Source organism: Phragmites australis, chromosome 11 (assembly GCF_958298935.1).
Source record: "Phragmites australis chromosome 11, lpPhrAust1.1, whole genome shotgun sequence".
Taxonomy (NCBI): domain Eukaryota; kingdom Viridiplantae; phylum Streptophyta; class Magnoliopsida; order Poales; family Poaceae; genus Phragmites; species Phragmites australis.
This window is the reverse complement of record NC_084931.1, coordinates 33,128,159-33,152,984: the sequence shown is the minus strand read 5'-3', so window position 1 is coordinate 33,152,984 and position 24,826 is coordinate 33,128,159. Positions and strand designations below refer to the sequence as shown.

General features: G+C 56.2%; 2 protein-coding genes across 3 annotated transcripts; both read left to right on the top strand.

Moving 5' to 3' along the window:
* The first annotated feature begins 222 nt into the window (after nucleotides 1–222).
* Nucleotides 223–19,395, top strand: LOC133885878 (uncharacterized). Of its 2 annotated transcripts, none has more exons than XM_062325644.1 (7): nucleotides 223–454; nucleotides 18,050–18,092; nucleotides 18,177–18,269; nucleotides 18,365–18,427; nucleotides 18,509–18,604; nucleotides 18,758–18,835; nucleotides 18,907–19,395. In XM_062325644.1, exons 1-7 carry the CDS (start codon nucleotides 279–281, stop codon nucleotides 18,991–18,993), a joined length of 636 nt encoding a protein of 211 aa, XP_062181628.1. In that variant the 5' UTR covers nucleotides 223–278; the 3' UTR covers nucleotides 18,994–19,395. The 2 variants fall into 2 exon arrangements, with proteins under 2 accessions (XP_062181628.1, XP_062181629.1); XM_062325645.1 differs by having other exon boundaries at nucleotides 18,882–19,395.
* A 1,409-nt stretch (nucleotides 19,396–20,804) lies between these two features.
* LOC133883855 (3-ketoacyl-CoA synthase 11-like) lies at nucleotides 20,805–22,845 on the top strand. The gene has a single exon (XM_062323240.1). It carries the CDS (start codon nucleotides 21,032–21,034, stop codon nucleotides 22,616–22,618), a length of 1,587 nt encoding a protein of 528 aa, XP_062179224.1. The 5' UTR covers nucleotides 20,805–21,031; the 3' UTR covers nucleotides 22,619–22,845.
* The last annotated feature ends 1,981 nt before the right edge of the window (nucleotides 22,846–24,826 follow it).

Here is a 24,826-nt window from a genome sequence, read left to right as displayed (position 1 = left end):
TTGATGGTGTAAAAAGATCATAATTTTTTAATGTCAAATCAAAAATTACATTAATATTCAGTGGCACGTATGAAATTATCTTTGAATGGTAATAGGCCGTTTTCTGTTATTGGGCCAAATTAGGACCAACAGAGAGAAACATGTAGCCCATCACGGCCCGGCCCGGCCCAACCATCTCGGGCGCGGACGGGCGAGGAAAATTCACTGGCCTCAATTAATTTTCCGGTCCTGAATTAACCAAACCAACCGGAGGCAGAAACGACGCATCAGGTGCGACAATGGCGTCGTCCGCTCCCGCTCCCGCGAAGCCCATCGCTCTCCTGCCGGCCCCAATCCGCGGCGGCGGCTGCTATTGCTGGGCGCCAAGGCCGACGGTCCCGGCTGCGGCGGCCCGGTTCAGGGTCTCCGCCTCCGCCGCCTCGTCGGACGTGCCCGACTTTCTCTCCGCCAACTGGTCGGTACCGCCGTTTCAACTCCGCTTGTCCCTTCCTGCATCTTGCCCTGCGCGTGTGAGTCGTCAACTAGGTTGAGTACACGTTACCATTTTGTGGGGAAACGGGGTAGCAAAATTAGGACAGGCACAGCTGTCCTGATGGGGATATGCTCAGGATTGGAACAAAACTAAAATAGAAAAACCTGCAGTTTTCTGCCGAAATGATGTTTTGAGGTAGATATATCAACTCAAATATGTGTGTCAATTAACCATTATAACCATCGATGATATAAATGAGTGCTGGAATCATCTTCCTGCAGTTGCAATCTCCAGGCTTGGCTAAGGCTATGGCTATCAAGCTAAATGAACTCTTTAGTGATTTCGTAAAGCCAAATGCTGAACCAATCAAGTGATTCTCTTTCCGTTTGAGACAGCAGAGTTATCATGTGAAGTAAACTGAAACTAAAGCCTCTAGTTTTGTCTGGGATGAAACCATACCACCTATTCATTTTGCCAGGGTGGAATTTCACCTTTCGCCTAGGAAAATAGTCACAGGCAAAGCTATATATAATACACTAATACAGACAGGGTAAATTGAACAGTGCATACTGTAAATCATTATGGTGGTTATTCACTCACTTCAGGTCTTCAGGATTTGTTTGAGTAGGCATAGATGTACCTTACACGACAGTTAGATCTTTGCTGCAAAGCACCAGTAGGCTTAAGTTATAACTTATAAGCAAACAGGAATTGATAAATACTGTGTAGGGAGCATCTCTCTCCCTCTTCAACTAACAGCAGGCACAGATGTTGTGGCTTTGTGTGTGAGCATCCCAACTCACGCCATGAGGGGATGCCTGTTCGTGTAGAAGAAACTTGACTCTTCTGCTGATTTTATTGCCTGAACATCCATCCCTGCCTTATCTAGGATGACATTTGCATGACTCGTTTAGGGAATCTGTCACCCGGGCCTGACAGATTAAATCACTTCTATTAAATGTGAGCTTCCATAAACTTTCTTTGGTGTTATATAAGTTATAACTGTGGGTGCTTATGCAGCCGAAGTGAAATCATGTATAATTGTACCACTTGATGATTCACTTGCCACCTATGTAGAAGAAAAGGACCATGAAAAGGAATGCAGTTTTTCCAGTGATATGTGATCAAGTGATTTGGTTTTCATTTATTATCCATGTGCATTTCATTTGCGGACTCCAGTCCCGCCCAAGAACTATACTGATAATTGAGAAACTAATTGTTACACCCGGTTTTCAAAAAAACAAACCAGATGCATTTCACATGTATGTCAGGATCAGCTTCATCATACATGTAGTGACGTCGTTAGTGATAAACAATATTATATCATATAAAAAACAACTTTATTTAAACCAATACTAGAGTTTTAAACATCCAACGAAAGCTTCAGGGCGCACCACAGGCAATCAACTAGGGGTAACATGACCTAGGACACTCTGTCTTTATTATAGTCTTCAGCTTACTTAATCTTCGTATAGTCTTCTCTAACTAAACAGCATTTATTACTAGAAATAACAAGTGTGAGTACATATCATACTTCGTAAGTGTGGCAAAATATGACATGAGGGCTTAAGACAAGAAAGGTTTGACTCAGATTTACTGCATCTATGTCATCCTATTCTAGGACTCAAAAAGACTTAGCAATCATATTTACTATATACGACACCAAGATTTTACAAGATATAGCTGAGCACAACTGATATATCAGTTTTACACTCTGCAGAGATTGCTCACTTTACCCACGAGTCATGATTCCTGTATTGCTTCACACTTTCAGGGTATAGAGTCGGGGTCTCACTACAAGGCTTTTACAAATCGCTTTCAAATTTGTATACACCCACTAAGGTTTCACCGCTAGCAGGCATTACATCGATTGCAGAGGTCCCCTCTTGTGCCACTCAACAGCCAACTGGTGCGTACATAATAAGGAGGACATCTAATTAATTAGTCAGGTTGTACCCATATAAGCCTTGTGATTGCGCTATTGTGCCAGGTTACAGGCTTCACAAACCGGTCTTTAGGATCTACAGCAAGTACTCGCACATCACCCAATGCGCACACAACAGCCATACCAACCAAACCAACCCGCCTAGATCCCTATGATCCATGTTGCTACAAAAGATTACCCAAATTGGTTCATGTTGTATAGACCATTAAACAGATTAACATTTAAACCACCCGACTTGACAGCACGTGTCGGAGGATGAACTCCTGTCGCAGGGATCCCGAGAGACCCCTTTTTAGAGATTCGGCCAGGGGGATGATCCTGAACGAGCTTGTCGGGGAAATAAATGGGAACGGAAATAAATGCAGTGGCTGGTGGTGGGAGATGATCGACCTAGTGCAAGAAAGATGGATGCACCGGGGTTTAGACAGGTTCGGGCCGCACGGAGGCGTAACACCCTACTCCTGTGTGAGTGCTATACCTTTCCTTGAAGGGAATTCTTCAAGGATGTATCTGGTTACAGGGGTGAGCTGCTTACAGAGAGCTTGAGGCTCTCTGTTCTAGCTTGGCTTGAGCTTGTTTGTGATGTTCTTCGCCTTTTGATCTGGGCTTCCTTGCCTTGTTCACCTTGTTTTCCCGTCTGTCTCCTCCGAGCTTCTTGAGTTCTCCATCCTTTCCTTTTATAGGCGCGCCGACCTCGACTTATCCAGAATGGGAAAGAGGGGGCGCAAATACCAAGGCGCCACGGAGAAAAGCGTCATCATTCCGTCTTGGCGAAGTGACAGGGGCGGTGGGAAATTGCGGCGTGCATCCGACCACCCGCCACTGCTGAGTTCCTCCGGTGCCATTAAGAGGGCCCACCGGGCAGCCGCAGAGATGCCCGGTGCGCCCACCCTGTCTTGTCCTTCTGCCGGGGCAGGGTGGCAGGTGGAGCGCTTCGATTCTGGCAATGTTATCCCGAGGCACCCGGGTGAAACCGGACGGGACCCGTGCATTTAATGGACCCACGCCCCCCTGCCAGAGCATGGCAGGGTCTGACACTAGGGCGTGGGCAGCTGAGATTGTCAGGATGTCAGGATGTCAGGCCGCGCGTGCCTATTAAATGCAGCATTGGGCCCTTGACTGGCTGACACCCCGACGACGGGACCCTTTGGGTCGTCGGACGATCTTGCGCGAACCTTCGGGGAACCGAGTCCTCGGGGGCTGCCACGTGCAGTCCCGAGCATTCTCTCCCGAGCACTGGGGGAAACCTTCGGGGAATCGAGTCCTCGGGGGCTGCCACATGCAGCCCCGAGCACTCTCTCCCGAGCACTGGGGGAAACCTTCGGGGAACCGAGTCCTCGGGGGCTGCCACGTGCAGCCCCGAGCACTCTCTCCCGAGCACTGGGGGAAACCTTCGGGGAACCGAGTCCTCGGGGGTTGCCACGTGCAGCCCCGAGCACTCTCTCCTGAGCACTTCCTTCCCGGTACTTGGACTCCGCGGATCATCGGGGAACTGGGGTGCTCGGGAACCAGAGGCAGCGGCCCCGAGCACCTTCTCCCGGGACTTAGCTTCTTCTTATCTCGCAGGGCGGACCTCGCGGGATGGTGACGCGTGGCGGATGGCCGGCCCGGTCTCGGGACTCAGGGACCCCTAGTTCCTGATACACCGACAGTAGCCCCCGGGCCCATTAGTAGGCGACGGGACGGAGACGGCGGATGGGTCCTTCGTCGCGGCCGAGGCCGAGGCTAGTGCAGACGCCATGTGGCAGGCTTTCGAAAGGTGGTTTTACGGACCCAGACCTCAAGTATCTCCCAACGGGAAAATGAATGGATGCGTGTCCACACAACTTCCGAAGGGTATGATGACCGTATGGACAGCACGCGCGGTCGCCGTGCGGATCGAGGAAAATACGCCTGGCAGCCGCTGACATCGCGCGATCGGCGGGAGATTCGCCTGGCGGTTGCGCCGAACGAGGCGACACTTCGCCGAGCGAACAGTTTGGGCGGCAGTTTTTGAACTTTCGAGATATAAAAGGGGGATACGATCGGTCCGTCCCCCTCTTTACGCTTTCTTGCTCTTGCGCTCTTGCCTTCTGTGTGCTCCGAAACCCTTAGGAAATTCTCAGTCGACCGGAGCACTCTTCCTTCCCTCTCTTTCCACCGCCAAAACACCTTTCATTCTTGTCGAGATGACGAGGGTTGGAGGAGGACGCCGGGACAAGGCTTCGGACAGCATCTTGCCGGAGTCTCGTCTGAGTAATGAGGAGGCGGCGGACAAGATCAGGAAACTGCTGGTGCCGGAGGGGCAAGAAGGTGCTGTGATGGTGACGCCGGCGAGCCTGACGTCGGTGACGACCGTCCCAGGGCGGATCGTCCTCTTCACCTCCTTTGTGGCGGCGGGGTTGGTGCCGCCGTTCTCTACCTTCTTCCTGCAAGTGCTGGAGACATACGGCATTCAACTGGTGCACCTAAGCCCCAACTCCGTGGTGGTGTTGGCGGTCTTCGCGCATCTCTGCGAAATGTTCGTGGGGGTGGCGCCGTCGGCGTCGCTGCTTCGCCATTTCTTCGTCCTTCGGCCGGTGGGGAAGAAGATGGGGCACTCCACGGCGGACGTCGCGGGGTGCTGCAACATTCGGCTCCGGGACGGCCTGGGGGATCATTACATTCCCCAGGTGCTGCGCAGCAAGTGGGAGGAGTGGCGACGGGACTGGTTCTTCGTCGACGTCGACCCCCACGAGCGCCTCGAGCTGCCAGAGGCGGCGGCGGAACCTCGGCGATCAACGTGGGAGGCGCCGCCGCCAGAAGACGCGAGGCTGAAGCCGGTGTTGGAGCGCATCCTGGAGTTGCGCGAGTCCGGGCTGACCTCCGTCATGGTGGTCGTGGACTTCCTGCGTCGTCGGCTGGCGCCTCTGCGAGAGCGGGCCCGGCCGAGCTGGTTCTATACTGGGCCGGAGGACATCACCAGGACCCAGATTGGCGCGAGCTGGGATCTGGGGCCGTCGGAACTGCGGGGGATGACAAGTGTGATCACCGGAACGGAGGACATGGGCCGGACGGAGCTCCCGTGACCGGAGATGGCGCTCTGCGCCAACCCCAACCGGGTGGCCATTATGGCGGGGCTGCCGGAGTTCGACGCCCAGGGGCCTGTGGACCAGCCAAGAAGCCGGAGTCCCGAAGCCTCCGAACTCCCCGGGCTGGAGGAGCTACTTGGCGAGGAGGTCGCTGGCAGCTCGGCGCGGGCTGGCGAAGGGGTCGCCGCAGGCAGCAACCGCCGTGCCAGGGAGGAGGTCGCCGTTGAAATCGTCGAGGAGGTGGCGCCGGGAGACCGGGGAAAGCGTCCCCGGGCCCTGATCCTAGTGCCGGACTCTCCGCCGTCGCCAACGGCAGTGGTGGCATTCCCGGTGCTGGAGCCGCGGCTGGTGCGGATGGGGCCTGCGCCGGCGCCCGCGACCCGCATGGCGGAACCCGAGACCCGCGCAGCGGCACCCGAGGCCCGCGCAGCGGTTCAGCAGAGCCCCCAGCGGAAGAGGCGGCGGGAGGAGTCCGGACCGACGGCGTCGGACCCGGACATCAGGCTCCCAGCGGCCAAATGACAGTATCGGTGAGTCTCCTTTCTTGCTTTTCCCTGGGCATTTCTGGCCCGAACTAAGCTTTGGTATTTTTCATCGGTCTCCCGTAGGCCGGCCGCAGGCGCCACTGCGACGGAGAAGGCGCGGGCGCCGAGACCAGAGCCGAGCCCGCCGGCTGCTCCGACGGAGGCGGGCACAGGAACGGCGGAGACGCCAATCGTCGTGGTGGCCACCGGGAGAGAGGCGGAGGCGGCGGCCGAGAGGAGGACGGAGCAACCGTCTGGATCCTTGGCGCCGGTGGAACCAACCCCGGGCGCGGAGAGCCCGGGGCGGATGACGGTGGAGGTGGATGCTTTACCGGGGCCGGCGGACAGGGCGGCCGATGCAGGAATGCGGCCGCCGCCCGAGTCTTCGACGCCGGCGGAGCCTACCCGGGCAGGCAGGGCCCGGGGCGGATGGCGGTGCAGGGCCCTGCAGAGAGCTCGGACCCCCTGGAGGCACTCTGCGGAGAGGCCTGGGCCCCACCGGCGCCCGGCCAGCCCGCCAACCCCTTCCTGGCCGCCATTGAAGGCGTCCAGGTAGCGGTCGGGCGGCTGGGCGCAGCGGTGAACGCCAAGGAGGGGGAGCTCGAGGCCGAGCGCGCCCGCCTGGTATTGGAGAAGGCGCAGCTGGCGGGCGCCCAGGAGGAGGCCCGTGCGGCGGCCGCGCGGGAGCAGAAGCTCCTAGAAGACATCCGCGCGGAAGCCGCGCGGGAACAAGAAATTTTGAAGACCGCGCGGGCAGAAGCCGCGCGGGAACGAGAAGACGCCGCCCGCCTGGCTGAGGCGTCGAAGCAGCAAGCTGCCGAGGCCCTTGCCAGGATGGGGCAGGCGCAGGAGAGGGAGGTAGCAGTCGCAGCTAGGGAGCAGGCGGCGGAGGAGCGGCAAGCCGAGCTGACCCGCCGGGAAGGCGCGGCCGAGAAGACGCGCGCCGACCTCCAGCGTTAGGAAGACGACCTCAGGAAGATCAGGGAAGAGATCCACCGCTGGGAGGAGGACGTCTCCCTTCGGGAGGTGGACAATGAATTATCGGCGTCGGAGCTCGGTGTTCGGGAGGATTCGGTGCCCAGCAGGAGGATGTGCTGGCCCGGCGGGAGGGCGAGCTGAATCGCCGAGAAGACGAACTGAGTCGCCGAGAGGGCGAGACTGCCGCGGCGGCAGCGGCCACTGCTACTAGGGCGGAGGAGAACGCGAAGCACGAGGCGGAACTAACCGCCCGTGAACGCGCCTTATCCGAGATGGTGGTCAAGATGAAGCAGGCTGCCGGCTCCGCAGCAGTCGGCGGTTCTTGCGGTCCGGTCGGGGACCAGGGACTTGAGGCGCAGCTGCGGGCCGCCAAGGAGAAGCTCGAGATCGCTTTTGTCTCGCGGGTCAACCTAGAGCATATGCTGGAAGACATACTCCGGCGGATGTGGCGGGCCGTAGAGAAGGGTGGTCTCGGACGGCTCGTTGAAGACAAGAAGGGCGACGGCCCCGCACGACAAGTGTTGGGGCTGCAGCAGGTCTGCGAGCGCCTCGAGGCCCTGCCTTGGGCAGTCCAGGAACTTGCCGCCCGGGAGGGACGTGGCTTGGCACATGCAGTGGCCGAGCACGTCCTGGCCTGCTACCGAAGCAGGGACCCGAACTTCCCGCTGGAGCCGGCGCGGGAGGGAGTGGTCGAGGCTGAGGGAGAGGCCGCCCGGGTAGCGGTCCGGAATACCGCCGCCGTGGCGGCGGCCGGCTTCAGGCGAGAGGTGCCGCCGCCGCCAGCCCCCGGGGACGACTCAGAGGATTCAGCCGACGCCTCCACCGCCGACTAGGTCTTTTGTAGCTTTTTTCTTTCTTTTGTCGTCTTGATGAATGTAAATATAGGAGTGAACCCTTAGGAAATGACTTGTATATGTCTTGTGAACATAATGGCAGCTTTTCCTTGGGCTCGCAACTCCAATTTCTCTGAGTGCTTGATGTTTCTTCTGATGTTTTGCCTGGAAGTCCCGGGGAGTACTCAGTCGGGCCGTTCCCGACCTTCCCGTCCCCGAGAACGAAGTTGTCCTGATCGCTGTTGCCGGCGTAGTCGGCCTTCGAGCTCTCGCGAGTCCGCATTGCCTAAGTTAAGAAACAAAGACGCAGACTTCCTTCATCGGGAGATAGATCGATCCCGCTAGGAACACGCCGTGCCTAGTGAACACTTTTTCACTTCGCGACCACTCAGTTAGTAGAAGGGAGACGCGTGCGGGCGAGAATGTGACCAAGAGTCCTCGTGGTCCGGTGGTGCCCGGGCTTAAAACGGGCCGGACCGAGCACTGACAGCCCGCCCCCGAGGCCTGAGCTCCGGACTACTCGAGCAGCTCGAGCGATAGGATTACCCAGGGCACCCGAGGACTCGGTAGTGCTCGGGGTCCTTAAAAGCGGACCGAACACCACGACCACCACGAAGGGCTTCGGTCAGACATTACCGTACGCGCGGTACTCCTTTCTACAAACCGCTCTGTCGTTCTGGGAAAAAGTAGACACGCGGCAGGGTTTTTGCGTGCGAGGAGACCACCTCGCCGAACAGATTAAAGCGTGAGAGCCCCCGAGAATGACTCGGGAGCATAAATTTACTGAAAGCAGACTTGTATGAATATAACTACTCACCGGACAGCTGTCGGCCTTCTGGCCAACCGATCCAGGAGGGGTGTGCTTCCGAGCTCGGGTGCCCGGGGACTTAGTTCTTTCAACGGAGCGCCCGAGTGCCCAGAAGCATACGAGGTTCCCGGGGTCGGGTGATCTCGACCACCTACGCCTAAGTGGTAGGACCACCCTAAGACCCTTGGGGCCGGCCAGAGACCGGGGCATTTAAGCCCCTACGGCTGAACTGCTCGTGATTGCCAGCCTGTGACTTAAGAGAGAATATATAATTTCTTTGTCTGATGCGCTCTGTTAGTGCGGTACTTGTTATAGACTACTCTCGTTTTCGACCCGAGACCTCTTGAATACCCAAACCGGCAGACAAGAGCGGACAGAGGCATAACCCAGAGGTCCTATGGTCTGGTGGCGCCCGGGTATGACAGACCAGACCGAGCACTGACAGCCCGCTCCGAGGGCCTGAGCTCCGGACTACTCGAGCAGCTCGAGCGATGGGATTACCCAGAGCACCCCGAAACTCGGTAGTGCCTGGGAGCCTGTCACGACACCGAACACCAGAGCTTACCATGCCGGACGTAAGTCAGCGGCGACTGCTCGCATGCATACCGATTGGGATTCTTTTATCAGCGGGGAAAGAGAGAGAGCGAACTTTTTCTCGCATAACCGAGCACCTCACCAGACAGATTAAACATATGGAATCCAGAAAAAATATCTCGACACAGCGATTGCTTATTGAAATACCGAATGTACAATATTTACAAGGTTGGGCGATAGCGACTTACCCAAGGGGCGGAGCCCTTGGACTGCTTGGACGGGGAGAAGCCCCGGCCTTGCTGACCTGAGCTGCGAGCACGACCATCTATGGGTAGAAGCGTCGGAGATGCTCGATGTTCCACGGATTCGGGAGTGGCTGTCCTTCCTCCGTCGCCAACCTGAAAGAACCTGCCCGCGGGACCGCGATCACGGTGAAGGGACCTTCCCACACAGGGGACAGCTTATTCATTTCTTCGCGTGACTGGACACGTCGGAGAACTAGGTCGCCCACCTCGAGAGACCGGGCCCGGACATGGCGCAGATGATAACGCCGCAGACTCTGCTGGTACCGAGCCGCCCGGACAGCGGCACGCCGCCGGCGCTCTTCCAGGTAGTCCACGTCGTCGTGTCTTTGCTGCTCCTGCTCACCCTCAGAGTATGCATGCACTCGAGGGGAGCCCAGAGTGAGCTCGGAGGGGAGGACTGCCTCGGCGCCATAGACGAGGAAGAACGGAGTCTCCCCGGTGGCGCGGCTTGGCGTAGTCCGGTTAGCCCACAGCACGGCTGGCAGCTCGTCCACCCATCCCTTCCCGTGCTTAGCGAGCACGTTATAGGTCCGGATTTTGAGGCCCTTCAGTATCTCCGCGTTGGCGCGCTCGACCTGCCCGTTACTCCGAGGATGAGCGACGGAAGCGAAGCAAAGCTTGATGCCGAGGTCTTCGCAATAGTCCCCGAACAGGGCACTTGTGAACTGGGTGCCGTTGTCGGTGATGATCCGGTTCGGGACGCCAAAGCGGCTGGTGATGCCGCGGATAAACTGGAGCGCTGTGTTTTTGGTCACCTTGATGACTGGGACCGCCTCCGGCCACTTGGTAAACTTGTCGATGGCGACATATAGGTATGCATAGCCCCCGATTGCTCGGGGGAACGAACCCAGAATGTCCAAACCCCAGACCGCGAAAGGCTATGACAGGGGAATGGTATGAAGAACCTGAGCTGGCTGGTGAATCTGCTTTGCATGGAACTGGCACGCCCTGCAGCACCGAACCAGCTCGGAAGCATCCTGGAGAGCTGTAGGCCAGTAGAAACCTTACCGGAAGGCCTTCCCGACCAGCGTGCGGAACGATGAATGGCCACCGCATTCGCCCTCGTGGACCTCAGCGAGAAGATCGCCGCCTTCTGCCCGGGAGATGCATTTCAGGAGGACACCTCCTGCGCTACGCCGGTAGAGATCCCCATCTACTATGGCATAGCGTCTGGACTGCCGAGCAACTCTTTCGGCAGACGCCTCATCCCCGGGTAGGAACTTTTCTTTCAAGTACCCTCGGATGTCAGACATCCACGAGGCATCTTGAGAACATTCGGCGACCGCAGCACACTCGCCGGACGGCGGTGCCCTGACGGGGCTTCCCACTGAGGGCACCGCCGGGGTCCCCTGAATTGAGTTCGAGATTTCCCCTTCATCCTGTTCGGCAGGCAGGACGGAAGGCCGTGCGAGTCTTTCTTCAAAGACTCCGGCAGGGACGCGCGCACGTGAGGAGGCCAGGCGAGAGAGCTCGTCGGCCAAAGCGTTGTCGCGGGGAGGGATATGCCGCAACTCGAGGCCATCGAAGCGTCTCTCGAGCTTCCTGACCGCAGCCACGTACGCCGCCATTTGAGGATCCGTGCACTGGTACTCCTTAGACACCTGGTTGACGACCAGTTGGGAGTCCCCTTTGACCAGGAGGCGACGAATCCCGAGCCCCACCGCAGCCCGGAGGCCGGCGATGTCCCCTTTGACGACCAGTTGGATGCGCGGAACTGCAACTGCACGACGTACCGGAGCTCTTCACCTGTTGGGGAGGTGAGAACCACTCCGGCCCCTGCGCCTTTCAGCGAGAGGGAGCCGTCGAAGTGCATGACCCAATGCCCGGGCGCGTCGTGCCCGGGATAGGCAGAGATCTCTTCCGGGACGATGTAGGGGACGGGCGTCCATTCTGCCAAGAAGTCGGAGAGCGCCTGGCTTTTGATTGCCTGGCGACTGACGAAGTGTAGGTCGAACTCCGCCAGCTCTACCGCCCATTTGACAACGCGCCCGGTGCCTTCCCGGTTCCGGAGAATGGGCCCCAGCGGATAAGTGGTAACCTGGAAGTAGTGGCGCAGCTTCCGGGAGGCGACGAGCACGGCATAGAGTAGCTTCTGCGCCTGGGGATATCTTGTCTTGGCTTCCCGGAGGACTTCGCTGACGAAGTACACCGGTCGCTGCACCCGGCGAGCCCGGACGGCGGCTCCACCCGGGGGGCTGCCGCAGCCCCCAGGCTTGGCGGCACGGTCGGGGCTGGCCGGGCACTCGGGCTCGACTCCCTGGTTGGGAGGAGTCGCGAGGATAGGTGAGTGGTCGGGGGCCTCTGGGAGCTGGGACCCAGCATCCGGCCCTGAACACTCGTCGCGCTCCACCACTAGCACTACGCTCACGACTTTAGGTGTGGTCGAAACGTAGAGCAGTAGGGGCTCACCTTGAGAGGGAGCCACCAGCACGGGTGGCGAAGTGAGGTACTTCTTTAGATCGCGGAATGCCTGCTCGGCCTCCGGCGTCCAGTCGAAACGACCGGATTTCTTTAGAAGCTTGAAGAGGGGGAGCCCTCGCTCCCCGAGCTTGGAGATAAAGCGCCCGAGGGCTGCCATGCAGCCGGCGAGACGCTGGACCTCCTTGAGTCGAGCCGGGGGTCGCATCTGCTCAATGGCCCGAATCTTCTCTGGATTGACCTCGATTTCTCGGCCAGAAACCAAGAACGCAAGGAGCTTGCTCGCCGGTACCCCGAAGACACACTTCTCCGGGTTGAGCTTGAGGCGGGTAGAGCGGAGACTGTTGAAAGTCTCGGCAAGATCCTCGAGCAGGGTGGCGCGGTCTCGGGTTTTGACCACGAGATCGTCGATGTAAGCTTCGACGTTGCGGCCAATCTGCGAGTCAAGAGTAATACGAATAGCGCGCTGGAAGGAGGATCCAGCGTTGCGCAGGCCGAAAGGCATTGACATGTAGCAATAAGTCCCCACCGAAGTGGTAAAAGCAGTTTTTTCCTCGTCCCCTACGGCCATGCGAATCTGGTGATACCCAGAGTTTGCATCTAAAAAGCATAAAAGATCGCATCCCGCAGTTGAATCTATAATTTGATCAATGCGAGGTAAGGGGAAGGGATCTTTAGGGCAAGCCTTATTTAGGTCGGTGTAGTCCACGCACATGCGGAGCTTGCCGTTGGCCTTCGGGACGATGACTGGGTTTGCTAGCCAGTCGGGGTGGAGGACTTCTCGGATAAATCCGGCGTCGAGGAGCTTGCTGACCTGCTCGCGGATAAACTCCTAACGCTCTGGCGCCTGCCGCCGGACCTTCTGCTTCACTGGGCGGGCGTCCGGACGTACCGCCAAGTGATGCTCGATCACCTCCCTAGGGATCCCGGGCATGTCGGACGGTTGCCAGGCAAACACGTCTGCATTAGCCGGGAGGAAGGCGACGAGCGCGCTTTCCTATTTGCTGCCCAGGTCACCGCCGACCTCCTTCGTTGGAACAGAGGCGTCGGCGGCGAGTCGGGGTTTGGATGAAGAGGGTCCCGAGCCCCCTGTAGAGCCATCGACCTCGGCCTGCGCTGAGACCAGAGCCATGTATGACTGCTCAGCGCAGGAGACGGCGCCGCCGGAGTCAGCGATCACGGAGATGGAGCCTGCGGGGCCAAGCATCTTAACCGTAAGGTATGCATAATGCACGGCCATCATAAACTTGGCGAGTGCCGGACGCCCGAGGATGGCGTTGTAGGGGAGAGGGAGCTCCGCGACGTCGAAGAGGACGCACTCCGTGCGGAAGTTGTCCTGGCTCCCGAATGTTACAGGCAACTCGACCTGCCCGAGGGGCAGGGAGTGCCCGGGGGTCACTCCACAGAAGGGGAGCGACGGCTTTAGGCGTCTGGAGGACACCTGCAGCTTCTCAAAAGCCTCCTTTGAGAGGAGGTTGAGGCCGGCACCACCGTCGATCAGCACTCTGCCGACCTTAACATTGCAGACAGTGGGGGACACTACTAGAGGTAGTCGCCCTACGGCTGCAGTACTGGTGGGGTGATCAGCCATGCTGAACGTGATCGGAGCATCCGACCACCTCAGGGGCCTTGCGGCCTCCTCGCTCGGGGTTGCCGAGCACACCTCGCGTCGCATGACCTTGATGCCGCGGCGCGAGCAAGGTGTGTAGGCGCCTCCGTCGATGAAGGCGACGGCGTGCTCGGGCTCCTGGAAGCCGAGCTCGGCGTTGTCGGGGGTGACCTCAGCATCGCCTCCTCCGCGGGACTCGTCGCGCTCCCTCTGGCGCTGCTCCACGAGTCCTTTGACCGTACGACACTCCGTGAGGTCATGTCATCTGGTCTGGTGTATGGGACACCATTTACCTGGCTCGGGCCCCGCAGGAGTGGGGGCCCTTGCTGGAGCAGGAGCTCGGCCGGGGGCCGGGGCTCTTGCGGGAGCCGGTGCCCTAGCTGGTGCCGGGGTCCTTGTGGGCACGGAGGCCCGAGGAGGAGCCCTAGCAGGGGTCCTTGCGGGGCGTCGGTCGAAGTCCGGCCGGCGCTCTTGCCGGCGGTCGGGCGCTTGCGGCGCCATATGGGTGGAGCCTTGGGTCAGCTCGATGGGAGCGGCCTCGCGCTTCCTTCTCTTTTTTTCCCGCTAGTCGGAGCGGGAAGAACTTGGCTGGTCGGAGGCGGGGCGAGGAGCATACCACGCCCTGACCTCCGCAGCCTTAGCGCACTTATCGGCCAATGCGAAGAGCTCCGCAGTGGTCTCGATCTCGTGCGTGCCCAGCTTTTCGAGCATCCGCTCGTCGCGGACGCCCTGCCGGAAAGCAACAATAACAGCATGGGGGGCCACTCGCGGAATAGTGTTGCGGACCTGGCTGAAGCGCTGTATAAAGTGCCGTAGCGTCTCCCCTTCCTGCTGTTGGATGGCGTGGAGGTCGCACTCCAAACCGGGGCGCGTAAACGTGCCCTGAAAGTTGGCCTCAAACTGGTGGCACAGGTCATCCCAGGAGCTAATAGACCCTGGGGGTAAGTTCATAAGCCAAGAGCGGGCGGAGCCCCTCAAGGCAACGTGAAAATAGTTTGCCATCACCTTTTCGCTGCCTCCGGCCGTTTGGACGGTCGTCGTGTAGATCTGGAGGAACTCAACGGGGTCGATGGACCCGTCGTACTTCTCCGGCAGCTCGGGGCGGAACTTGGAAGGCCACCTGACCCGGCGGAGCTCGGTGGTGAAAGCACAGCAGCCGGTGCCGTACCCCGTAGCGCGAGCGGGGGTCCTCGGTGGCGAGTGGCGGCGAGCCGGGGATTCCCGGTGGCCTTGGGCCGGGAGAGAGGAAGCCTGGTCCTCTGCCGCGACCCCCTGCCGGGTCTCCCGCTGGCGCTCGAGAGTAACTCGGGCGTCCTCGTGGCCCCTCCGCTCGTCAAGGCGCAAGCGGAGGTCTCGGGCTTCGGACACGGCCAGGGGGACGGCACTCCGCCTGGAGGCCCCTCGGCCCGTGCGGGCGTTGCCCGTTGAGGAGCCGGCTCTGGCGGCACCACGCTGAGAGGTGGTGCGAGGACTCCCGGCCTGCACCTGGCCACGGGCAGTGCCAACCAAAGCGACGACATCTTGGATCCACCGGCCTTCCGGAGTGTTCGGCGTGGCCTGAACGGGCGGGTGCCTGAGGAGAGCATGTGCTGCAAGCAGCGCGCTCCCCGGGCCGGTCTCGCTGAATGCGAGCCTGCACCGGGATGGCACCCGACGTGGTCCAGAGGCGGACCTGGCGGCCGGGGTCCCGACCTCTCGCTGGGGGTCGGAAAGTGCATCAGCAGCGGCGGCGGCGGCCCTGCTGGGCCCAGCGCCTTGATCCCCTTGAGCGGGAAAAACCGCGCACGTGGATAGCGGCTGCTGATGGAACGCAGCAGCGACTGGGCTCTCCCGAGCGTCGGGCAGCACTCCGTCACTGGAAGTGGAGCCGGAACGTTGGAGACGGTGCCCACCAGCCATCTTTTCCTGTGGAAAAAAGCGAATCAAACAAATCCAGGGATATTCCCCCCTACCTGGCGCGCCAGCTGTCGGAGGATGAACTCCTGTCGCAGGGATCCCGAGAGACCCCTTTTTAGAGATTCGGCCGGGGGGATGATCCTGAACGAGCTTGTCGGGGAAATAAATGGGAACGAAAATAAATGCAGTGGCTGGTGGTGGGAGATGATCGACCTAGTGCAAGAAAGATGGGTGCACCGGGGTTTAGACAGGTTCGGACCGCACGGAGGCGTAACACCCTACTCCTGTGTGAGTGCTATACCTTTCCTTGAAGGGAATTCTTCAAGGATGTATCTGGTTACAGAGGTGAGCTGCTTACAGAGAGCTTGATGCTCTCTGTTCTAGCTTGGCTTGAGCTTGTTTGTGATGTTCTTCGCCTTTTGATCTGGGCTTCCTTGCCTTGTTCACCTTGTTTTCCCGTTTGTCTCCTCCGAGCTTCTTGAGTTCTCCATTCTTTCCTTTTATAGGCGCGCCGACCTCGACTTATCCAGAATGGAAAAGAGGGGGCGCAAATACCAAGGTGCCACGGAGAAAGGCGTCATCATTCCGTCTTGGCGAAGTGACAGGGGCGGTGGGAAATTGCAGCGTGCATCTGACCACCCGCCACTGCGGAGGTCCTCCGGCGCCATTAAGAGGGCCCACCGGGCAGCCACAGAGATGCTCGGTGCGCCCACCCTGTCTTGTCCTTCTGCCGGGGCAGGGTGGCAGGCGCAGCGCTTCGATTCTGGCAATGTTATCCCGAGGCACCCGGGTGAAACCGGACGGGACCCGTGCATTTAATGGACCCACGCCCCCCTGTCAGAGCATGGCAGGGTCTGACACTAGGGCGTGGGCAGCTGAGATTGTCATGATGTCAGGATGTCAGGCTGCGCGTGCCTATTAAATGCGGCATTGGGCCCTTGACTGGCTGACACCCTGACGACGGGACCCTTCAGGTCGTCGGACGATCTTGCGCGAACCTTCGGGGAACCGAGTCCTCGGGGGCTGCCACGTGCAGCCCCGAGCACTCTCTCCCGAGCACTTCCTTCCCGGTACTTGGACTCCGTGGATCATCGGGGAACTGGGGTGCTCGGGAAACAGAGGCGGCGGCCCCGAGCACCTTCTCCCGGGACTTAGCTTCTTCTTATCTCGCAGGGCGGACCTCGCGGGATGGTGACGCGTGGCGGATGACCGGCCCGGTCTCGGGACTCAGGGACCCCTGGTTCCTGATACACCGACATATGTAAATAAATAAAACTATATAGGGCTAAATATAAAAACAATAGCTAACAAGTGCCTTTTTGCTAAAGCCGAAAAGCATAGGGACCTAAATGCAAAATTACCTAATTAAAAGAATTAACAGATTAATTTTTAATTATAAAACCCTATCTATTGTGTCAGCACGCTGACTGGGCTCGAGCAGCTGACGTGGACTGCCACATCGGACAGAACATTGGCGTGGTGCATTGATGTGGCTCTCAAAGCTGACTGGGATTATGGTGATATGTGGCAGCTTCCTGTTGGCTCGTGAAGGGGTATCTCACCTTTTAATCTTGGCCGTTAATCTATGATCGGACGATGGAGGACGGGCTTCCTCGTCTCCGGCGTGACGGTGACGGCGACGAGGTTGGGACGGCGGTGCGCCTCGGGAGGTCGCCGGAGTTGAGCTCCGGTGGTCGGTCTTCGATAGCGAGCGGCAGAACGTGGAGAGGAGATGACGACAAACCTATTTGAAGCACACGACCACGTCGGGGTGGCTTGAGGAGGCTCGGCAACTGCGAGGCTCAACGGTGGAGGGCCAACAGCCTCTAGAACTCGAACGTGGGAGCAAAACTTGATGAGGGTTGGTTGAGGACGTCAATGTGCGGACGGTGAACACGGGCATGCACTCAGACGGTGCTGCGAAAGGCTGGAATGGCCCGATGACGACGAGGGGATGCGACGGAGCTTCGACAGTGGCGCAGGAGCTCTCGAGTGGAGGAAAACTGACGGGATTTGGGGGCTTGGGTGTAGTGGAGTGAGAGAAAGCTCGGTTAGGGGTTTGATTTGGGTTTTATAGCCGTGGGGAGGAGCGGTTGCGGAGACGGGGTCGTGGCACCGGTTTCAGGCGAAGTGGGGGATGAGGGTGGGAGGTTGGGGATGATGGCGGGGCCCACATGATAGAGAGAGAGCAGAGGGAGGGATAAAACGGGCGTCACACTAATGACATAGCATAACATCTCTATAAATTTACATTTAGCAGAATAATTAGTGGGTTGTGAGACAATTAGCTTCGCCTGTCAGGTATTCTTGTAGGCAGAAAGCTAATGGATCATCCCGACGTATCCTCTCCTAAAATCATTGTTGATGCCATGCTCCTGTCTCCACCCCCCCCCCCCCCCCCCAGATACTCAAAATATCATCTCTTAGAGACACAAGCTGTATGTAATGGTTGAATTTTAGTACTTTTGGGACTCTACTAAGAAGTAAGAAACTTGTGAAATGCTGTAGAGCATAGACTTTGGTATAGCAGGTCCTTACGGCATGCGTGCATGATATAATAGTAAGACTGACTTTGCACACTTTTTTTTACACGAAAATCAGTTAGTCCTGTGATTGATGGGTTTACCATACTGACCGTATCTTACTGTTGTTACTCTTTCTTTCAATTCTGCTTCAGGCTTGAAACACGGAAGAGAAAGCCTTTCGGCCCCAGGTTGAATGTAATGCTCTATCTGGAAATAATTGTGAATTATTGCAGTATTCAAATATGAATGTTACACATATAACATGATTATATCTTTCAGTTTAATGCAGAAGAAGCAGTGGAATACCAACTCGAGGCCTTAAAATACAATGATCAACCCCGCCATGATTATGGGATAGAGGTCATGTACCGGGTAATAGCACAAGCATGAGAATACTTTATTCCCTTCGATATGGTGTTAATAAAACTACGCGTGATAAGTCTGATGATTCTATGTGGTCATATTAGTTTGCAGGCTTCGATCCTTTTGAAAGGTCAACTTATTTTGGACGTCAGTTTGATCTAGGGCAGGTAGGCAAGAAATATATTCCTTTTGACACGTATTGTCAGTCATAGTATGCTGCTCACCAGTTGCCATTTATACTGTTACAGTTTGAACGCTTCCGGCGTTTATTTCACCATTCAACGTACAGAGTGCTTTTGGGCCACAAAGAGAGACAAATATTAAGCAGTTTATGGGTTGAAGAGGTTTTCCCCTTAACATACGTTTCCTATTTTCAACTATAGAAAGCATCGAGGAAAAAGACCGAGTTAGCGTGCTGAAATAAATTCGTGCTTAAATAGTCTCCATTCTCCAGTTATTAAATTCATCTTATTCCTGCATCTCATTATGCCAAACAGAACCGATTCAAACAAAGAGTTTGGGTTCAAGGATCCCGTCCGGAGGAAGAAGAAATATTTCAATTTACAATGGTTCAGGTACCTGTCAACTTGTCTTTCTCTTACCTACATTTCCGCTATCCAGTGATCTTAATCGACTGCTGTTATAGAGAGTTGGAGGCTCGTGGGACGGTTACTGGTTAACTGAGAGCTTAATCAATGATGGAGACGCATTCTCCGGTGGTATAGCTTACTGATGGATTCATGACATGCACTCGTATGAATTGACGTACATATTAATGCCATAACATATAGCACTGTAATTGTGAAAGGTTGTCTCAGTAATAGGATTTTCCCTGCCCTTATAGATGTCATGTTAGAAGTGGCAGACTAGCATGTGGCATGAACCATGGTTCCATGATAGTACATAGAATTTGGCTGGGATAAGGTGGCGGATAAGATTTGCCTTTCTGGGAAGATTTGGCGATGTAGAACACGCTACTGCTGTATAGAAAGAGCTCTTGTATGGTGCACACAAATGGTCAAACCTGCAACTTTGTTAAAGTACTCTACACTTGCAGTACTTACAAAGGTGCGTGTTTGGGTAAGGAAGAATGGCGCTGCCCCGTTTTCGTAAGAAACCCAGGTTTTACCCATAACACCTATCCTTGTTGTGCACTTTGTCTACGCTATGATTCTACATTGTCCAATCGGAACGAAGTATTTTTGTCATCTGCGCAAGTACCTTACTTGCGAGTTTATCTTTGGTGCTCCCTGCTAGTAGGTCAATGATGCAAGTAGGCAGGTAAAAACTTGTTATACTAGTATGTAGTAGCAAATTACGGCGCGATCCTTCTCGTTATGTTATCCTTTTGACCTCTGCCTTTTCACCTTTATATGTTTGATCGAGGTTGTGCCGTCCCTTTCGGTCAGCTTGTGTTCTTGCAACCTACGACTAGTAAAAAAAACATAAAAACAGAGACTGCCGGGCTGCCCTGAATATCCTTTTTGCACACTCACCGTAAAGGCAGGGAAACTTGTTTGAATGATTTTTAGTTGACTGATGATCATTGGGCATGTCAATAACTTGCTTGCGAGGTGAAAGAAACATGAGATCGACAGCCTATATATATGTGCTAAGGATCTACCCAGGTGATTTGGTGAAGAAAGCAGTATCTCTTTGACTCTATGCTCCGTTTCGTACTTGTTGCTTGCACTAATCATCGACCATAGTGAGTCCAAAACACCATTTGGAAAAAGTTCCACAAAGGACTTCTTGTTACATACGGTTGCCTGAAAGCGAGGTACAAACAAAACGGACTCCAAGTAGCAACTCACGTACGTACACCGTACACTTGCGTGTACACCCCAAAAAGCGCCCGCACCTACCGCACATTCGTGCCGTCCTCCGAGTTCAACGGGAAATGCAACTTGGTATGTGCACGCGTGATCTATTTTGACTGTTCATATCATATATATTCATCTATTATTTTTTATATTTTATAATTTTTCATATACCCGTTAGCACGAAAGCACGAATCTTAAGATAAATGAAGATAAGATATGCATCTCTATGATCTAGTGGAATTTTCGTGTCCCAAGTTCGACAGCCGGCACACGTGTTTGGCCCGGAGCACGCACCGGCGCACGCTCGCGGCTCTCCCGGCTACCGCCCCGCTCGCTCTCTCGCGCATCCACCAACCGCGCGCGCGCGCGAACGCAACCAGCGCTCGCTGTGGCCTCCTCCCCCGCTCCCGTCCGGTAACCGTCGCCGTCGAGACCCTATCCTGTCCGGGTTGCGGTTTTTTTGGGCCCGTCAGGCGGAACGCATGAGCTAGCGTGTTCAAATCCCGGTTGCTTGCAGGGCGACGCCGCCTCCGGCCGTCCGCGCGTCGCTTGGCCGTGCCGGGCTATCTTTCCGTTTGGATCCCCGGCGTGGTCTCCGATACCGATCGCGATCAGGTGCCTTGTTCCTCGACTCCGTCACGGTTGGCTTTCGTAACATGGTTCTCTCCGAGTGTTGAACGTGCTCCTGCATTGGTGCAGGTATCGGACTCGTATACCGATTCGGATCGGTCATCGCTGCGTGCGTCTATATAAGCCAACGGGCGTGCGGCCAGACGGTCCATCGGCCACATTGCAAACAAGTTCACCCGAAGCGCACGGCAGAGGCAGTCACTTGCATAAGTTCGTCGAGAGATAGTAATCTTGTTCCGGTGTTCGTCACCGATCGATCGATATCTGCTGTCGCGACAGGCCGGCGACTAGCAATCGTTGTGCCGTAAGGTTGCCGCAATGGCCGAGGCAGGAACTGAGCAGCAGAAGGCGCCGCAGCTGCAGAGGCCGCCGCCGCCGCCGTCGTCAACAACAACAACGACGTCGTCAAGCGGCATGCCGGACTTCAAGCAGTCCGTGAAGCTGAAGTACGTGAAGCTGGGGTACCACCACCTGATCACCCACGGCGCGTACCTGCTGCTCGTCCCGCTGCCCGGACTTGTGGCGGCGCACCTCTCCACTTTCACGCTGCTGGACCTCGCCGACCTGTGGCAGAGCCTGCAGTACAACCTCGTGTCCGTGCTCGTCTGCTCCACCCTTCTCGTCATCGTCTCCACCGCCTACATCCTCACGCGGCTGCGGCCCGTGTACCTGGTGGACTTCGCGTGCTACAAGCCGGACGACGAGCGCAAGTGCAGCCGCGCGCGGTTCATGAACTGCACCGAGTCACTGGGCACGTTCACGCCGGAGAACATCGAGTTCCAGCGCAAGATCATCGAGCGGTCGGGCCTCGGCGAGGACACGTACCTCCCGGAGGCCGTGCTCAACATCCCACCCAACCCGTCCATGGCCAACGCGAGGAAGGAGGCGGAGATGGTCATGTTCGGCGCGCTGGACGAACTGTTCGCCAAGACGGGCGTCAAGCCCAAGGACATCGGCATCCTGGTGGTGAACTGCAGCCTGTTCAACCCGACGCCGTCGTTGTCCGCCATGGTCGTCAACCACTACAAGCTCAGGGGCAACATCGTGAGCTACAACCTGGGGGGCATGGGCTGCAGCGCGGGGCTCATCTCCATCGACCTCGCCAAGGACCTGCTCCAGGTGTACCCCAACACGTATGCCGTGGTGATCAGCATGGAGAACATCACGCTCAACTGGTACTTCGGCAACGACCGGTCCATGCTCGTGTCCAACTGCCTGTTCCGCATGGGCGGCGCGGCGATCCTGCTGTCGAACCGCGGCTCGGCGAGGCGCCAGTCCAAGTACCAGCTGGTGCACACGGTGCGCACGCACAAGGGTGCCGACGACCGGAGCTTCGGCTGCGTGACGCAGCGGGAGGACGCCGACGGCAAGGTGGGCGTGTCGCTGTCCAAGGACCTGATGGCAGTGGCCGGGGAGGCGCTCAAGACCAACATCACGACGCTGGGGCCGCTGGTGCTGCCCATGTCGGAGCAGCTGCTCTTCTTCGCGACGCTCATCGCACGCAAGGTCTTCAAGCGGAAGGTGAAGCCGTACATCCCGGACTTCAAGCTGGCGTTCGAGCACTTCTGCATCCACGCGGGCGGGCGCGCGGTGCTGGACGAGCTGGAGAAGAACCTGCAGCTGTCGGACTGGCACATGGAGCCGTCGAGGATGACGCTGCACCGGTTCGGGAACACGTCGAGCAGCTCGCTGTGGTACGAGCTCGCCTACACCGAGGCCAAGGGGCGGATCAAGAAGGGCGACCGCACGTGGCAGATCGCCTTCGGGTCGGGGTTCAAGTGCAACAGCGCCGTGTGGAAGGCGCTCCGGTCGGTGAACCCAGACAGCGAGAAGAGCTTCATGAACCCGTGGATGGACGACATCCACAGGTTCCCCGTCCCCGTCCCCAAGGTGTCCGCCATCTGATTTAAGCGCACACGGTCACGGCCATCGCCATCGCCATGTCCTTCTTTTGTTCAGACTTATAGCAAATGTCCTAGTAGAGGACTTGTGTATCCTGTCTGCTGTTCTTACGTGATGTGTATAAGTGTATTTAGCCTGGGATATAGCGTGCGTGCTCGATACGAGTGTTTGGAAAGACTGTACAACAATACCGAAGTACGGTAACACTGCAAAGCAGCTTATACGGCCTTCATGGTTTCCTTGTGCTTTATATGCTTCATATTTCTGTGAACACGAGAAGCGGGAATATTGTTTCAGCATTACAGAAACATGTTCATTCGAGACTTATTAGAAAGATCAATTATTTGGTTTGACATCAGCAATCTGAATTTGATTTCTCTTCCCCTCTCTGTTCCGGATACGACTTTCTGCAGCCCCAGTTTGATGTTAAAACTATATCATTCAGTTTTCAGTGAGCTCTGATTCTCCGGTTCATATTTGTCATGCTCCCACTCATCTCTCCCATTGCTCGTGCACGCACATTGCCTCTGCCACGCTTAGTTCTGATTTTTTTTTCATGCAGAACTGTTGTGACAGAACTGAATGCACTTTATTCAGCGAAAGCAAATTCTACATAACCCAGTCAAAAAAACCCTCGTGAGACCTCATCTAGGCCATACATCCCGTGATCCAATGGCTAGGTTGAAGAGAAGAGTGAGAGAATGGACACATATTATTATAGGAAAGAGAATCTTTCGTAGGACATGGTCCTATAAATTTTGCTTCCCTATTTAGCTACCTGTTGTTGTAAGTCTGCAATACGTCAAAGGGCAGATGCTAAAACAGTAGGCTATGTGTCAAAATGCAGTCACATACATTGTGCAGTTAGCTAGAGTTAAAGCTAGATTAGATACCTAATTAGAGGGTGCGTGCGCCTAGCTTGTACCATTGCACTCAAAAAAAAAATCTCTAACCAAGTGGATGGGTCAGTTTCATAGAAATTCCCTTGGACCGTGGATCACGTTGTGTCAAAGGTTAATTTATAATAATGATTTCAGGATGTATCGATCGAAGGACGCGTGAACAATGCTGAAGATGTGCGTTCGTCGGTGTGTGTTGAACTCAAGAACATCGGGATTATCCATGTTCGGATCTCTTGAAAGATAATAGTGCTATGTCCTGTGTATTTTATTATAAGTGTTTATAAATCGGTTACTCGTCCTCCTTTATAAATCGGGTTATCCTCTCTTTATACACCAGAGAGAGGGAAAACTTACAAGTGGGCTCTTATTAGCAGACTCATGCCTGGCTAGATATTCAACTCTTGTATCATATCCTGAAGAATCGAGTGAGTCTAACTTGCTTTGAGAGCTTTGAGTGCCTGTTCTAACCGTGGAACGGCTCCACACCTGCCTTTTCTGGCCGCCCGACCCATCCCATCATCGTGCGTCGTAAGATCGTCTGTCAAGTCACCATGTCCCTGCGCCTCGTGAGTCTACCTACAAAATTGTCCACTTGTCTGGTCATTCTGCAGACCCTGTCTCGTCAGCCGTGCGGCATTGCTCTGGCCCGCAAGGCCCATCCGTAGCATTTAATGCTATGGGACGAGGTAGTGTCCAATCGCACCGACCATGACTTTGTTCACTGAATGGGGTGCCTGAGAAATAAAAACACTTGAGTAGATAGCAATAAATGTAATTAGATAAGTTAGATAAGGATTGGCCCCACGACCAGTAAGGACTGATCGTGGGATCTCATAATATCGCAAGAAGGCTGGTCGTGCGAGCTTTGATCTAGTCGCACGATGGGATAGGGTTCAAAAAATATCCCCCGTCGATCGTCATACCCCTCGTGGGGGCCGTTAGCTAGGACGCTCCCTTACTCAATACTCTGATATTAGCCTCTAGGCTCTCCAGTGGCCATGGTCAGGTCTGGTCGCACCACTCGGATCCTGAGGGAACATAGTCCACCTAGAAAGTGGTCACCGACACTATTTAGTTTTCAGAGTTTGACTATGAACTTCATGTCACGTGAGGAGGTTAAGCGTCCTGAGAGGAAGAGAGAGAGCCATTGAATGTTGTCGAGCCCGATGGGCTTTTGGTTCCTCATGTGTGCCCCTTTGGACTTCGAGCGGTTCGAATGCTCACCGGTTGAGATTCCTCAGTACTTCCTAGGACGAGGTGTCTATGATGGAATGTGTATAAAAAACTAGGATGCTAGTGCCTAGGCGTC